The sequence below is a fragment of the Enoplosus armatus genome, chromosome 12 (assembly GCF_043641665.1).
Source record: "Enoplosus armatus isolate fEnoArm2 chromosome 12, fEnoArm2.hap1, whole genome shotgun sequence".
Classification (NCBI taxonomy): Eukaryota; Metazoa; Chordata; class Actinopteri; order Centrarchiformes; family Enoplosidae; genus Enoplosus; species Enoplosus armatus.
Genome location: NC_092191.1, coordinates 17,692,351 through 17,709,343, shown reverse-complemented (window position 1 = coordinate 17,709,343; position 16,993 = coordinate 17,692,351). Strand labels below are relative to the sequence as shown.

At 44.7% G+C, this 16,993-nt stretch overlaps 1 protein-coding gene across 1 annotated transcript in view; it reads right to left on the bottom strand.

The window, feature by feature from the left end:
• Positions 1 to 16,993, bottom strand: part of ptk7b (protein tyrosine kinase 7b) — a 69,917-nt gene that overhangs the window by 14,292 nt on the left and 38,632 nt on the right. The window contains 4 exon segments of the mRNA XM_070915971.1: positions 486 to 633; positions 2,601 to 2,785; positions 3,058 to 3,160; positions 9,462 to 9,758. Of these exon segments, the coding sequence (XP_070772072.1) occupies positions 486 to 633; positions 2,601 to 2,785; positions 3,058 to 3,160; positions 9,462 to 9,758 (733 nt within the window).

Sequence of the window (16,993 nt, the reverse complement as noted above, 5' to 3'; positions counted from 1 at the left end):
CTTGGTATAGAAATTGGTTATTATCTCGTGCTTATATGTTTTAGGGGACATGCTGGTAAGCCGATTGTAGCTTAAGGGGTTTTTCCGCTCAGTGGGTGAACGCCGGAGAGTTGCAAAGTCCCTTGTGAGAGGCGGGAGAGGAAGGTTGTGTTCAAGTGATGTATGGTAGGCTGCAGAGAAACTTTACAGCGCTCCGTTCCTGTAATAACATTCCTTAATGAGCAATTCTTCTAGAGCGTGAGTTGTAACGGCATACAGAGGGAGATCCCGACGCAAAGGTTCCACCTCATTGGGTTTGAAGGAATAGCCGACTGCGGCTGAAGCTTATATAATGGTAAGTAAGGAGAGGGAATGAAGTGGGGGCAGGAGGGAGTGGGTGGGAGAGGGGAGTCTGAGAATATAGAGGGAGAGGAGGAATTGGAGGAGTAAGATGTATGATGAGTAAGAGGAGTGATGCAGAGGGGAGGATTTAGCTCCCTACATACCGAGACTTGTTTGCCAGCAGCTCGTTTTCATGGTACCACTCCAACGTGGGGGCTGGTACGGCTGTAAACTGGCAGTGGAACATGGCCTCCTCGTTCCTCAACACCACCTGGTCCTCTGGAGTGACCACCGGCCGTGGAAAACTCTTATCTGGAAGAGAGATAGACAAACATCTGCATGATTACATCTGCAGGCATCAAGTTCCGTCTGTGTGGAAGATCGAGCATTGCACCGATCTACTCCGGGCTTTATTAAAAGCTGCCAACAGCAGCGTAGGGCTGGGGAGCAAGCGGCCTTCAGGTGGCGGCAGGTGTCAACACCTCAGGGGCCCCGGGGAGGCGTAATGAGGTCAGTGAACCTGCAGTTTATCTGGACCATCATCTCCTCCTGGTTCATAGAATCAGATCATCTCTCTCTTCTCCGTGATGATCCAAAGTCATGCTATTCCAAGAAATTGGGGTTAGAAGGACTCAAGTGGGGTCGACTGACATGGAAACAAGACAAATCTGCACCTGATTGATCAATTTGATGTATAATTTAATGAATAAAACTGGCCATTTTGTATTTTTAACAGTGGAGGCTGCAGGATTTTTGCACTCAATTTCAAATCACCCAAAAACGCTTTAATGCTTAATATTTTCCTTTTATTCACATTCTTTTGGCCGTTTCTACCGTGACAGCCGCCCTATAACCCCCCTGCTTTGGCTAACACTGGACTTGGCTGCTCTGACCTGCCAAAACCAGAGATTTGGTACAGTTCAACCTGGAGGAGTAATTACCACACAGATTTTAGGACATTGTTATACTCTGAATTCAAAGCTGAAGGGCGTTGGGCTCAATAAAGACACGGGAACATGAAAATAGCCTTAATCCAGGTTTACGTGTGTGAATATTTTAAGTCTGGAAAGCTCATGGAGGTATGGTGCCAGTAGCAGTATTAGGATATGGCTACTGGTTGGTGTGAAGAAAAAGAAAGGCGTGCACTCAGAGCACACCTGGCCCACCCAGGAAGTCGGTGGAGAGGCCTCATCTTAAAGAGCTGTGACCGTGCATTGAAAACCTGTCTAAATCTGTCAGCCTTTCCTTAAGGTGAAGCCCTATAGAAGAGCGGAGGGTGGCAACATGGTAACTGGAAACGCAACAATTATCCATTCTTCCTTCAGCCAGGTGCTAACCTAGCGTGTCTGTGTGTGTGTGTGTTGCAGGTGGCTAATTAGGGTGGATCAGGGCATCAGGTTTCTCGCACAGATGTGCTGCTGTATGTACAGTACTAGCTCTGTGGTGTACTGAGACTGTGATAACACACAGGAGGGGCACACACACACACACACACACACACACACACACACACACACACACACACACACACACACACACACACACACACACACACACACACACACACACACACACACACACACACACACACACACACACACAGAGTAAACAACAAAAGTCATGTTGAGAGCCTGTAGAAAAACAAGTGATCTCTCTATACAACACAGTACAGTCAGATAAACAGAACGACGCTGCTGCTGAGGGAGCTGATGTTACTGTTCGCTCGCTACATGTTTATGATGTTGTTTCTGTCTGCGTGGGTGGCGGAGGAGGAAGGTGCTAACACACTCTCTGGTAATCACTTTAGGAACTCCATCACTTTCTCTTCCTGCCGTCTCTCATCACTAATGGTCTATATACCCACTCCTCTTCACCACACTTCCTGGCAGGTGTGGAAATGTGGAAAAATTCACTGAAAGCAAATCATTACTTGTTTTCAAGCAAAGATGACAAACAATCACAGGTTCCAGCTTCTCTAATGTGGGGATTTGATGATTTCCTCTGATTTATATTATTGCAAAATCGATATATTTGACATTTTGGACTGTTGATGGGACAGAACAAGAAATTTGAAGATGTTACTTTGGGCTCCTGGAAATTGCGAGGGTTATTCATTTTATAGGCAAAAGGTATCCAGTGGGAGGGAGAAATAACTATTAGTTGCAGCTCTACAAGCAATTCTGAGAGCGGCAGAAAAGTGTAAAAGAATCAAATAAAATAAAAACGTGTATTCATATGTTGCAGCAGCTCAACACACCGTCATGTGGACACACACACACCTATAATGTTGAGAGTGAAGTTGCTGTTGCTGCAGACGTGCCCGGCGGCGTTCTTGGCACAGCAGTAGTACAGGCCATTGTCGTCCGGACTGGCACTCTTGAAGTTGAGTGTCCTCTCCTTGTTGTTGATCTGATGGCTCTTCTCTGTCAGCTTCACCCCGTCCTTGAACCACTGGCACGTCGGCCTGAGAGGGAGAGGAGGATTAAAGAGGATAAGCATGAGAGAGGTTTAGGAGAAGAGAGGACAAATGGGAAAAAGAGACGAGTGATTGATGAAGCCAAAAAAAGAAGGAGGTACAAAGGTGACGAGAGGGGGAAAGAAGAAGAATAGGAGAAGAAGAACATAAGGGCATGAGAGAGGCCAACGAGGACAGAAGAATCTTTTTTCAATACAGTCCTTAAAATGATCCTTAACCCTGGGAGTTCTGAACTTGAGGTGACGGGGAAGGAGACTCACCGTGGGTGTCCATCAATATGACAGCGCAACGTGACCGGCGCAGAGCTCTCTATCTCCCCTTCTGAGGCGGGCTCCTTTAAAGTCACTCCACCACTTTCTAACCCTGTAGAGAAGAAGAAAGACAGAGGAGACAGTGAGCAGGAGGAGGGAGGGAGCATAGGAGGACAGGAAGAATAATTGAGGAGAAAGACAGGAGGAAAAATTGAGTTAAGTGGTTGTCCTGTCGTCTGTCCTCGCGGGACACGCAACAATGCTAATGGGGGCAGCGGGGAGTCGGACACATCCCTGTGACAGCACTATGACTCAGGAACAGAGACGGAGCAGCTACCACATCGCTGGGTCAGCTTACACTGGCAAACCACTCACAAGAGTGAGCTGGGCCTTTACAGTGCTTTTTATGGACATTTAATGGACAGTTCATTGACTTACTCTGTTAAAAGGGCTACTCCGCTGTCAGAGCAGCCCATAAAAATCAGGCAGACGGAGGGGAAGCAACTAGGCAACAGTGAATATGTTTTGACTTTTGGCCATAGCACCTCACAGTTATAATCTTGGCAGAGCTTCCTTTAAAATGTCTTTAAACCTGATCAGGTGTGTCCACATCACTGCACCGTGGGAGGAGCTAATGCAACATCAAAGTGATGAGAGGCATCACTCACACAAGTAACATGAAACCTGATCAATGGTATCTGAGTGACAGATGAACGAGAGAACAAATGAAGAAAACAGATGGCGGGAAATTGATCCACAGTCGGCCCCTGAATGCATCATGGCACAGTGAGAAATGAGGGGAACAGTGTGGTTTTACCATTAAGAGTTTGACCCACTACACTGGGATATATATATCAGCTACACACAGCGTGTCAAGAAATCATCACAGCAGTAAATCATTCCTACATTCTCCTAAAAGGAGGGTAACATATGATCATTTTTCAGTGCACGAGACAAGTAGATATATCTAATGATGTACTGAGACATTTCATCCCTCTCTCTCTCTGTGGTGGCTTCTGTAAGATAAGCCTCTTTACGTAGCCAGAAAGTCAATGTCGGCCATAAAAATGCAGTATTTGATCTGATGGAGAAACTCGCCTGCTGCTGAGCTAGATGCACACTAAAGTTGTCTCCTTTGGTGAGTGACACCTTAGATTTGGCTGTAACACAGCCATAGTCTACCTTGCTGGAATTCCCCTCCCCTTGCTGTGTGTGTTGACTACACAAATACTTCATGTTCACACTGAATGAGAACCAGGGCTAATTGTTATTTATGTGATGATATATAAGCTGCGGTTGTATGACATGCAGTAATTGTACACTCGGCGTGCTCACTGGGTGCATACATCCATTCACTGAGAGAGCATGTTTGTTTGGGTTGCCCTGGTTTGTGCTCGAGTCCATGAGGGTTTTGTGCGTATGAATGTTGTGTGTGTATTAGTGGAAGACATTCCATCATGCTGAGCTTCATTGCTATGGCCTGTGGCTGAATACTGCGGCTACATCTCTGCTGCTGTTTGGATCATCTATGAAATATGCATGGCATGAGCCTCCACCTGAGAGAGGGGTGGAGATGAGGGGGGAGGGACGCAGCATCACTGTGAGGTCAGAGGGGGCGCTAGAGGAAGACCTGTCACAATGCATTACACTGGAAGCTGGCAGTGCTCTGCAGCCTGGGGGGGTCAAGTCTCTATAGTAACATGGCCTCCATCCCTCTTGCCATGCACCCCTCATTAGCTTCATCCCAACACAGATGCCCCAACAACTGTTAGTGTGTGCACATCACGCTACAGTGGAGTGTGTGTTTATGTGTCTGTTAGAGACAAGTGTTTGTGTATGTATGCAGTGGTGAGGAGTGAAACACAGTTGATGATGCTGTGCCCCAAAGCCTTAATGCATGCGTGTAAATGTACTCCAACGTCTTTGACAGTTCTGCAGAGGATGCTAATTGCTTGTGTCGCTCAGTCAAGGCCGTTCCAGTCAATAGCTCCAGTAGCTTGGTGGGGAGGAGGAGGAGGGTTAGGGGCCAGACACTCAGACAGACCTGTTATTAGTGCACTGGAAGCATAAGGGGCCGACAAAACCAGAAGGGGAAACAGTGAGTCACTGAGGAGTAGGAGTAGGAGGAGGAGAGGGTAAGAAACAACAAGATGGAACAACAAGTATCATCTGCAGTATGACTGACATTTGACAAATGAAATCAAAGAATTTGTTTTAACACGCCTGGAGTAACAGGTGGGTGTTTCCTGGATCAGGTGGTGTCAAACTGTCAGCCTGAATTTTAAAGTCATATTCTGTGCTGCTTTCATAAGAGTCCATGTGTGTTTTTCTGCTGTGTATTACCAAGTGAAAAAAACCCCAGCATATTGATTCAACCTACAGACTGTAACCTCTCAGCGTCTGGTATGTCTTTCTTGGGGAAAACCCTCTAACACCTTTTTACATTCTTTTACATTCCAGCAGAATGAGACTGAAAAAGAGCAAAAAAAAGCTGGGTAGGTAGCGTGAGCAGTAAGAGAAAGTGAAGACCTACATAAAATAGGAAAACGCCATCACAGTACAGGACACACTGCTTGACCTCTGTGATCTGATAATCATTGGAACAATGAGCACTTATCAACACACACACACTGCCTTGTGACTGTCTAGGTCAATACACTCTAGTTTCTACCATTCCTGACCTCTCCAGCGGGTTAAAACCAATTCTTGGAATCAATTAATTTCCAATTTGACCTGGATTTTCTGACAGTCACACAATCTAACCCTTTACTCCGCTCATAGCTCCATTCACAGTTCAGGTTTCTCCAGCTGTCCACTCGACAAACAGAAGGCGCTCTTTCATAACCTATTAGTGGCAAATACTTCCCCGTAATCCCTCTCAGAATGTATGACTAAGTGTTGGAGCAGGCCTGGCAGCTAACGCCATAATTAGGGGCGTATAATTATTATGTTGGAGGCAGAACAGGAAGCTCTATCAACACAGGGATGATAACAGATATATTGTGAGGATATTGTCAAGGCAGATGCTTGGACCACTCATCCCTCACCTTGCCAAAAGGCAGTTGTATGCGTGCGTTTGTCTGTTTCACTGAGTGAGCTGATTTGTTGCCATGGAGAAGGGTCCCTGCAACAGAGAGGCAGGGTGGATTGTGTGATCCAGGGGAGTGCTGGGGATATGATTTGACCGACAGCACCATATGGGCATGGAAATAACTAAAACATGAGGCAGAGTGGTTTCATATCGTAAACTTTGTTAAAAAAAAGTGAGCAAGGGCAGCCCTGGGAAAAGCGTGACAGACTCAGCTTGTTGTTTCAGACGAGGTGTCAGATTTTATCAGCTGTGGCTGACAGAGGTCAACAGGCCAGGCTGCAAACTATGGCAACTCAGAGAGATGCTGCTGCTGTGACACGGCGGAAAGAGGAGGAAGAAAGGGGGGAACAAAGACACTGGAGCAAAGTCACTCTGCAGGGGAGAAGCTGACAGATGGAGCCTGGGTCAGTAAGCATGAGGAGCTGCATTTTGTCAGCTCACAGGAGACAAGAAAAAAAACCAAACATAAAGTTGTAGGAATTATGACAGGGTGTGAGAGTGGAGCTGTACTGGCGATCAGTCAGGATGCTCTAAAATGCATCTGCTGAACAAATGTAGGTTAAGAACATGTGCTGCTGTGTGATTAAACCAAGATGGTGCGTGTGTGTGTGTACTTGTGTGCAAGCGGCTCTGTGATTTGAAAGATTAAATAGGCACGACAATTTGCCTGCTTGCCTGGGTTTCAACTGTACGTTTCCCTTCTTCCTACACGCTATGTCACTGATTTCCAAAACACCGTCAGTCTGCGTCTTGTTACAGAGCGTCAAGGGAAACATGCTGACAATAGTGATGCCTGAGCCTGACCCCTCTGCTGGACGCGGTCTCGCCATAGAGGCCGCGCAGGACAACAGGATGAAGGGGGGCTAAAACCTCTATTAGTGAAAACAGAGGGGGGATAATTACTCTGAATAACTCTCAACTGGCAGGCTTTGCCCACCCACCATTGAGAGCAAGATAAATTAACTCTCTCTCTGCAGAAGGCGGGAGGAAGGGGGGAGGGGGAACAATCTAGTCTGGTACAGTCCATGTACAGTACATATGGAATACACCCCACCCCCCTTACAACCCACATTTACTACTACGCACGCAAACTAGCATACACATGAGCGAACGCACATGCAGGGTTAATGCCAGAGGGGGTCTTTACTTTTAAGCTGCGTGCGGCTTTATCGCCCGTTAAATGTATGTTGGGGAAATATGAGAACATCTGTCATAACATGGTCCGATCCACCTAAAGTCATCCAGAGATGGATCCAGCCAACCTGCGCACTATGACAGAGATATGAATGTATTGATATACAGACAGATGTAGCATACAAAAGTGATTAAGGATGATTTATTACTGTATGCTACTTCACCTTGTGCGAAAGGTCCAGTCATGTTGCTGTATTCGTATTAAACTGAGACAAAGCCATCGATCTAAAAGTTTCTAGCAGAATGTGAATGTGCGGTGCATTGATAACACTACATCCATTAATATGTGCCTCTCAGCTATGTATCTGCTCGTATCTGCTTTATGTACTGTACGTCTGCAGTACTGTCATATCTGAAAAGGGAGAAATGTGTTGTCACAGCATACTCAGCATCATACCCCTGTCCTCATAGTGGACTTGCTAAAAGCCTCTTCAAGCGGCCAATTTCAAAGGCCTCCTTGAAAGGCTGCTTGATGTGATGCCCCATCAACGCCCTCAGAGGCAGATGGAGAATCTATGCATACAAACATGTACACTCATTAACACCCACAAATAAGGTAATATCATGTTCTTTCAAATCAGTTACAAATAAACTAAAAAGAAGCAGGTTTGTTACGACGCCTCGGATACACTGGTCAACTCCGTGAGGAGTTTCAGAGGGCGACATTTAAGACGAGAAGTCTTGCAACAATGTTGGTGATCAAGACGCACCTTATTTTATATGTAGACCACCATATTTTCAGACTCTTTTTCTCTAAATGTTTATTTGCGTGTGTGCAATGCACATCTACACTGATCACAAAATGTATTACCACTTTTATGGTAAGTGCCCAAATACATCCCACGATTAAAAGAGTTGAGCAAGAAAAACGTTTATTTTTTAAATGAATACACCACCTTCCTTCCAATATAAATATGCCTCTCTTTTCCAGTGTGTGGGAATATTAACGACCTGGCAGATAATAGAGATTATTCTGGGTCATGATGGCAGCTCTTAAGAACTTGTGCTTCATGTCTAACTTGTTTTTTTTGTTTTTTCTTTTTTTAATCTGTGGGAGTATGTCAGTTGAGCTTTATTGACACACTAGATCATGTTTAATTGCAACACATAAAAGCAGTTCCCTTCAGATCCAACATGGTTGGAAAACGGATGTGCTACTTTGGTCTATCTGGCTAAAACTTGAATCATTTAGAGTCGGTGTTCAACATCCCGGACCACAAATATCCACTGGTGGAGACACATCATAGAGCGGGGGTTAAATCTCTGCTGTCTCCCTCCATCTGTCCCTGTCTCAGTTTGCCACTAGGAGGTCTGGACATTCATCTGCTCTTGTAATCAGCCTTTGTAAGTAACTTCACCACTGAGAAAAACCTCCCGGCTGAACGAAGCTAGAGAGGACAACATATTCCAGATGGAGCCATTTTTCACCCTGCTTTCCTTTTTGTTTTCTACCATCAGTACAAACTCAGTGACACAAAGGCTTTTCATTAACATCTGGTACCTGAAGGCCTTCCACAATACGTGAACAAGGTTGTTATTTATCCCAAACGGGGCTGTGCATAATTCCCATGGCTTCCTCTGAAACTTAAGAGGATCATTGAGGTTTGGTTATGGGGCTAAACAACAAAATTAAGACACTAGCGTGCCTCCTCCTTAATGGGACAAAACGTTTAGAAAGTGCCGGAGTGAAAAGCCTGACATGAATAAAAAGCTGGAGCAAGGAGGGCAGTGTTCATCTAGACATAAATAATTATATAGCTAGGAAGTAAATTACACTGCTCAGTAATTTCCAGACAAAAGCCTTTTGATAGTATATGGGAAAACGAGAGTGTTGCACAACGGAGAAAAAAAGATACAAGCAACAAGAAACATATGTTCGGTGGCACACATATCCAGTTTCCTTTGGAGAGAGGGAGAGGAAGCCACAAAGAACAAGGGAACAAGGTGGAAACATTCCTTCAGCTCATACTACCTGTCATCTTATACTGTGACTTTTGTTTTGCTTTTTTGATCCAGAAACTGGATGCACACCCTTGTTGCCATTATGAAACCCTGTCAGCTGGCAATTTTCACTCTAGAGGTTGTTTTTAAGAACGAGGGTGAGAACGGCTTGAAATGAAACACTCACACTTGATATTGAAGGAGGCATTGGTGGAGTGGAGCGACTCTCCTGTGACCGTGTTTTGTGCGACGCACTCGAAGTTGCCTGCGTCCAGCCGCCGATCCACAGCGGTGAACTTGAGGTTGCTGCCCTCCTGGAAGCGCCTCTCGCCGTTCTCCAGGGGCTGGCCGTTGTGAAGCCAGCCGTAGCTGATGTCGGCCGGATCGCTGACCTCGCAGCGAAGCATGGCACTGCGGCCGTGCAAGGCATCCTGGGACTTGGGCTCCTTGGTGAACTGGATGGCGGCAGCCTGGATGGACAGAACTAGAATCGGAAAGAGAGAGAAAGAGAGAAAGTAAATGACAGAGGATTAGAATGGGGCTGCTGTTAAGGTTTTACTGCTTTTTCCGTTCATTAAGTGTATGCCATAGCGACCACTTAGCCTTGTGGAGGAATGTGATGCTTAGACAATACTGGCTAGCTGTGAATTATTTTGTCGTATAATTATCAGACCCGACGCAGAGAAAATACCCTTTCCCGTTAGTGAGGCTGTGACGTGAGTAGGTGATCTAACATACACACACAGACACACACGAGTGCCTCACAGTCATGTGCCATCAGCTCAGGGAGACGTGTCTCTCAAACAAGACATGATGTGTTGCACACACATCCTCACGCACACTTGAGTCTTTTATTTCCTCTCATGATGCTGTGTACAAGCTTTGTGTGAGAGACATGTTTTCTGCTCTATTTACCCGCATCTCAGTGGAGAAAATGACAAGAGCGTGACTTGGACTACGGCTGGAGGAATACTTCAGTCATTTTGATCACAACACACATCAGGGGGTCTCAGTTTGGTCTTGGTTCCTCATAACAAGATTTTTTTTGTTTGTTTATCCCATTTCATTTTTTCTATTGCCAGTCATAGAACAACCGGAAAGAGCATGTCGGTGACAACACTGCAGTGGTATATGTCAACAGAGCTATGATGAACACCCATCTGCTAACAAATGAATCTTCATATTGTATGATGAGTCAAATAGACCCTTGGATCGAGAAACACAAACGTGTAACGTGGTCAACACCTCCACCTGATAATTCTTGTGTCTACCTCCTGCTTAAGGACCAAAAAAAACCAACATATTTCAGTTCACCAATCACCGTCTTTCATGGCAAGCTGCATTCATGGTTGTTGCTAATTAGAAAATTCCTGTTGAGACAAGGAAAGGAGTCTGATTGGCTGCTCCTCATTTAAACTCAACAGCTGCTCCAGCTACTCATCAATAACCATCTCCACAGTGTGTCAAGGCAGGTCCTTATGTGCCCTGCGTAACACAATGTTATCATACCTGATGTCAAGGTTTGTTATCATGAGGAACGGCCCACCGCTAGAGTCGATTAAGCATACCTACACCTGCGTAACGGTGTGTGCTTGTGTGAGTGTGTGCGGAGGTCTTCATAGCCTCTTGCAGGACTGGAGCCAAGTAAAAAGAGGATCTTTCAATAAAGTTAAATCAAGGAGCCTGTTGAAGATGAGCCAAGGTAATTCCTCCATCTTTGACCCTCCTCATCCCACCGCTCCTGTCCTCCTCCTGCCTGTTCATCTCTTCATCAGGCTCACCTTTGTCTCAGCTGCAGGTGGCTCGAGCTGACAGGCAGGCAGGCAGGCAGAAAAAGACATAGCAAGGCAGAGAGGCTGGTCGAACACGACAGCTAGAGAGGCTGGGGATAGCTTTGCCTTAAATTCCCCCGTAGCTTAAATTCTACAGACAGGAGTAGAAATTCTATGCGTCTTTACAAAGTAAGGTCGAGAATCAAAAGAGTTAGTTTAAGATGTGGACCTCTCTGTGTAATGTCAGCAAGAATAAAATGCAGAAATGCCATCTATGTTACATGCAAGGTAGGTAAGGGGATCAAACTGAGCTTAAGATCACCTGAAAGTGTTGGAGATATACCTTATGGATTAATTAAGAGGAATGTCTGGTGTGTTTGAGTGTTTTTGCACATGAAAGCCTATCGCTAAAGAGACTGAACACCTCCCACACGGATAAAACTCTTGTGTTAAAGCTGAAAACCACAGCTGAATGCCTCAGCACGCCAGCAACTGCATTAAAGAGCTAAGAGACAGTAGCTAAGACATTAGCGACTCCTTCTTTGTTTAAGGACACGATAGAAAGATGCACTGAAGACAGCAATCACCATTAAATATTCTACTACAATGAGACAAATCCATAGACATCTCCAGTGATGCACAGTTGAGGATTAGCACAGGAAATGTGTCCCTTCAAGGCCCAAAAACAAACATGCTCAGTCTAACCAGGTCACTGCATTTGTAGGACGCTGGAGTGAGCTGAGAAAAGGGTAGTGTACAAATGTTCCCTGTGAGGATTTTACTGACAGCTATGACATTAACATCAAACCAATCAAAGGAGTTAGTGCAGTACTTCTCTAAAGCCCAGAGAAAACACACACACACACACATATATATATATATATAAAAATTTCTTTAGGTGCAGCCTAACTCGCACATTAGCTTGTTCCAGCTTCTCAAATGTGACGATTTTATGCTTTCCTCTATGTTATATCACTATAAATGAAATATATTTTAAGATTTGGTTTATTAAACCAAACAAGCAACTTCACGATGTCACAATTGGCTCTGAGAATGTTTGATGGACATATTTCACTATCTTCTGATATAGACCAAAGACCATAGACCAAGAAACCAAAGAAACTTTCAATAGAAAGATTATAGAAAGAATAGTTAGCCCTAGTTCATAAATCATTCTTCCATCATCTGAACTGACTTCTAGTACGAATGCTTCACATGATTTACTGCACAAAAGATTGTTACAACTTCTCTTCTGTATAAGCAAGTGGTTTCTAACAATTCTCACAAGAGGCTGTGAATTCATCCCATCTGTGTAAAAGTGGGATAAAAGGCAGCAGATGTGTTGGAAACGCCAGCAGTCATCCCCAACATACACCTCAAACAATCTATCAAGTAATGTTCACAGACGGCGTGCTGCCTCCACGCCAAGCTTACAGCTGGGGTGTGAGGTAGCGTGCCAACTTCCATCACACTGAGCCTCCTCTGTGTGCAGCAATGTTACAAGCTTTGGAGGAGGGACGGCGGAGCTGTGGCATGCAGTTGATGGTTTCATTTGAGATGCACGATGACATGCAGTGTGAGTTTGTGTGTGTTGTGTGTGCGCACACGTGTGTGTTAAGATAGGGAATGACTTCTGGGAAAAGTCCCAGCAGAGACAGCACATACAGATAAGGTGTTTTCACATACCACAGGATGACAGACATGAGAGAGAGAGAGAGAGTGAGGCACGGTCTATCACATCTCAGGAAATCTGCCAAGTTTACTGTACTGTTCAAACAGGGAAGGCATCGTGACCTACATCTCTCAAACACACCGCAGCTCAGCCTCTCTGACACTCATATAAACAGACACACATGTACAGACTTCAAGGGTGCACACACACACACACACACACACACACACACACACACACACACACACACACAGCAAACAAAGCCGCAGCTGCCACCCCATATCCCCTCTACTACCACCACATAGGTAACACAAATACAACTAAAGTTGTGTCTGTCTGATCAAATCAATACAGTTCATTTAAGTCACACAAGGGCCGAAGGAAAGGGGAATGTTTGGCTTTTCACAGAGTGACATTTCAAAGAGATAAGCGGGCCAAATGCTATCCAAACTCCCACTGAGGGCCCTTCAAAGTGAGAGTGGTTGAAAGGGAGAGTTATAGATAAAGGGGAAACAAACAGTGAGACTGGGGAATGCAGGACCAGAATGTTCTTATGACAAAAAACTCTTCAACGCTAAAAGTGAGGTATTGAAAGGGGCGAATGCTAAACTGACAAATCCTGTCTACAACTGAGCTAACCACAAAACAAAGAAATACAGTGAATAAATCATTAAAACTACCCTGTGGAGTTTTTGACCACTAGTAGCGCTATGGAGTAAATATTTTAGTGGAGTGGTGTGCTGTTTTGTTTTGTTGGTAGACAAAGGCAACACTTGACGCATCCCTCTCACGGGTTTTACATTATTCTGTTGACCAACAGTCGGTGGCAGTAACACGCAAAGAAGCGTAACAATGGTCCATTAAAGGCAGTGAAGAAGAAGACTGCAAGCTAACAACAAAGATACTTCATCCAATATGATCTAAAACAGAGAAAAGCTAGTAGATGGAGTAGTGCTGGACAAATGACACAATGGACAACAATCTTGGTAATTGATTAGGCTAATCATTGAAGTTTCTGTTGACCAATATTTTTTCTTTAAACCAGAAAGATTCACAACAGGAAAGGAATATGATATCTTTATAAATCAAAGCTATAGAAAACTCCCTGTATGAGGCGCGAGCACTCTTTCTCCTGGGAGCCTCCATCTCTTCACAGATTAAGGAAAACAGAAAACAAAAAGTTCAGGCTCTGATAGCAATCAATATGGCCTTGCCGGGAAGAGCTTATGACGGATACGCTAATGCACCGGGATGAGCAGAGATCGACATGAAATATTAATAGTTCTTCGTTTTCAAAATAGTTTGAGTTTCCCTGGATTTCGATCATTGGTATCTGGGAAGAAGTCGGAAGAGACAGAAAGTAGGTTAAAGACGGAGGGGGGAAACTGCTGAGAGGGGTAAAATATCTGCACACAGGGATTCTCCACTTCAACTCGCTGCACTGCCGACCCCATTAAGCCTGGCTCGGCTGTCAGGGCTGTCAGGTGGAAGTCGCCTTCAAGACGGCCTGACAGCCAGAAACCACCATAATGGGCTCATCAGCAACTCACGCCTTCATTCTCTCTTTCTCAACTTTGTCTGCTGGCACAGGCAGAGGTGGCCGAGGAGAATCATATTTCATCAGCATAGGCCGGGATGCAAGACAGAGTTGGAGTCAAGTAAGAGGGTATGTGGGTAACTAGGGAGTGTGTGTGCATTATCTATAGACATTAACAATGAAATCAATATCCGGATAAGAAACTGTTTGATGTTAATTCAGACTACACACAAGTGCTAATTGTGCAGGTAAAAGTTGTATCTTTAAACTGAAACTCTTAAGAACGTTTAAGATAAGAACCTTAATCCCTTCCGATAAACAGCAGCATCAAAGATGACGTTATCTTATCAGCGAAGATTCTGTAGTCAGGATTGTGCGTCTCCAGCAGGCCATCACACAGCACAATGTTATCTCTGAAACTGCCGCAGGGTGACGACAACCAGGGGTGACAGGCAGGACTGAGGCTGCAAGAGGTCAAAGGGGAAGACACCCCCGCATGCACTGACACAAACGGCAGCACCCACAAATACTTGGCACCAGACACGCCCGTTGTGGGAGCTGAAATAGCCCGTATGTGTGTGGTTTAACAGCTTCTCGGTGGACCCTGTCGAAGTGAGACAGCTGCTCTGAAATGTTTTAAGAGTGACAGGTCAGCAGACAGAGGAGTCTTGGAGTCGCAGAAATGAGCGCTGCTGACAGAGCGTGAGACAGTGATTGGAGCGTTTGATGGCCCCTACTAGATGTTTATCTCAACGGCGCCTCTCAAACATTAAACTGCTGCAGATATACATTAAAATACTGTCAAACAGTTAACAAATGTCCACTTGAGAGTTTAAAGTCTGTCATGTATGAAACTATCTCTTCTGCCATTGCTAATGAAGACACAACTCCCCTCCATGATCACTCTCTTTTCATTATTCCCTCCTCTCCCCAGCCACAAAATCTACATAACCCAATTAAGGATAAGAGCAGCGAGACTCCAGATAACATACGCCCTCTTTACTCAAACTGCACACAATGACAACAAACAGTGCAACTTCAAAAGGATACCAAAATGAAATGGCACAGACATGATTAGAGTGTCTCTGATCAGATCAATTATTAACAAACTCCAAGAGTTCACATCTGAAATAGAGTTTAGCATGATTTGGAAGCAGAGTGAAACATCTTATTTAGTTAATGACAATCAGGAGGTCAGGCAGGGGCCTACACAATAACAACAGACTGGAAAAACATGTCATCAATTTTTCAAGATGCAATGGATGGGTAGAGAGGGAACACTGATGCAGACTGCTCTCTCTTTAAAAGCATCTATTTTAGCAGCTGCTGTGCCGTCAGCAATGCCGTCACAATGTAAGGAGCACTGCCATGTTCAACCCTGTGAACCTTGCAGTGCTCCTTACATTGTGGGACACGCAAGTCTTCTGCCCTGCGGTCAACTTAGAGGAAAACGTTAAGATTCAAAATCAGAGTGGATCTTCCTCTCACATCCTTAGGGTCAGCTAATGAGGTCAACTTTATAGTGCTCCTTTAAACATCTCAAGGATGCAAGGCAGGGGGAATTCAAAAATGTAGATCATATTTTTATTTCCAGCAATTTCAGCAACCGGTGATTCCAATTCCTGCTGCTAAACTGGAATGCCGGGCTAACAAGATTAGCATTCCTACCAGGGTGGATGTCAAACACAGCGAAGGAGGGAGCAAGAGACGGAAAGTCCTCACTGTCAGGAGAAGACAGTGAGATGCACAGTATGGTATAGTATAAATAGACATGCATCAATGCTTCACATTAGTTTTAACCTACTTAGAAGTAGCCCTGGGTATCGAACCTAAATACCTTTTGAGTACTGACTGAAATGTGTTCTTAGCATCAAGTATCAAAACAAGTCAAGTCACGAAAGCTGGAATTGAACACTCTTTGTCTTGTTCTTTGATCAGATTATTCCTGATCTAAAAACCAAGAAACCTTTCCAACTTCTGACTACACTTTGTTTGGGCAAAAGTGTTTATTAAGACTGAAGCATTGAGCAGTTTGGGACATTCATATTCCCCAATAAGGTATAAGAAAAAGTACTGTTTTAGTATCGGTATCTAAACTTGTGTCCTATTGGCACCGATATAAAACATGTAAACAATACCAGGCCCTACTTAGCAGCACCAGACAGGTGGAGATGTGCCACATAGGACAATACAATCACTAACGGAAACTTTGTATAATTAGGAGTAACTGTATGACAGCCAAAATATCTTGTAGAAATCTCAGAGGTGATAGCTTGGATGAGAGCCATTTTGGCATTTGCAGAAAGAGGCAGATAACCATCTGTCACAGTGCAAGCAAGTGCGTTTTTAAAAGCTGAATTAAAACCTCAGATGGAAAACCGTGATAGCTTCATCCTCAGTTGTGTTTGTGGGCCGAGATGTCAGGGAGATAAATTGGGGTGGGAATGAAGGGCAAAGTCATGGGAAGCGCCGAAGCCCACTGACAGAGCTGTCATTGCCTGTCAACAAATTACCAGGTGTGTGTGTGTGTGTGTGTGTGTGTGTGTGCGTGCGTGCGTGCGTGCGTGCGTGCGTGCGTGTGCTACAGTTTTCCACTGACTGAGCTGCCTCCCCTATCTGCCTCCTTGAAAACTGGTTGGCAGCAGATCTTCCTTAAAACTGACAGCGTTTATGGCCTCATAAACATAGTGGAAAAACCCAAAAGAGTATAAATCAGGTACGGTTGCATGATAAACTGC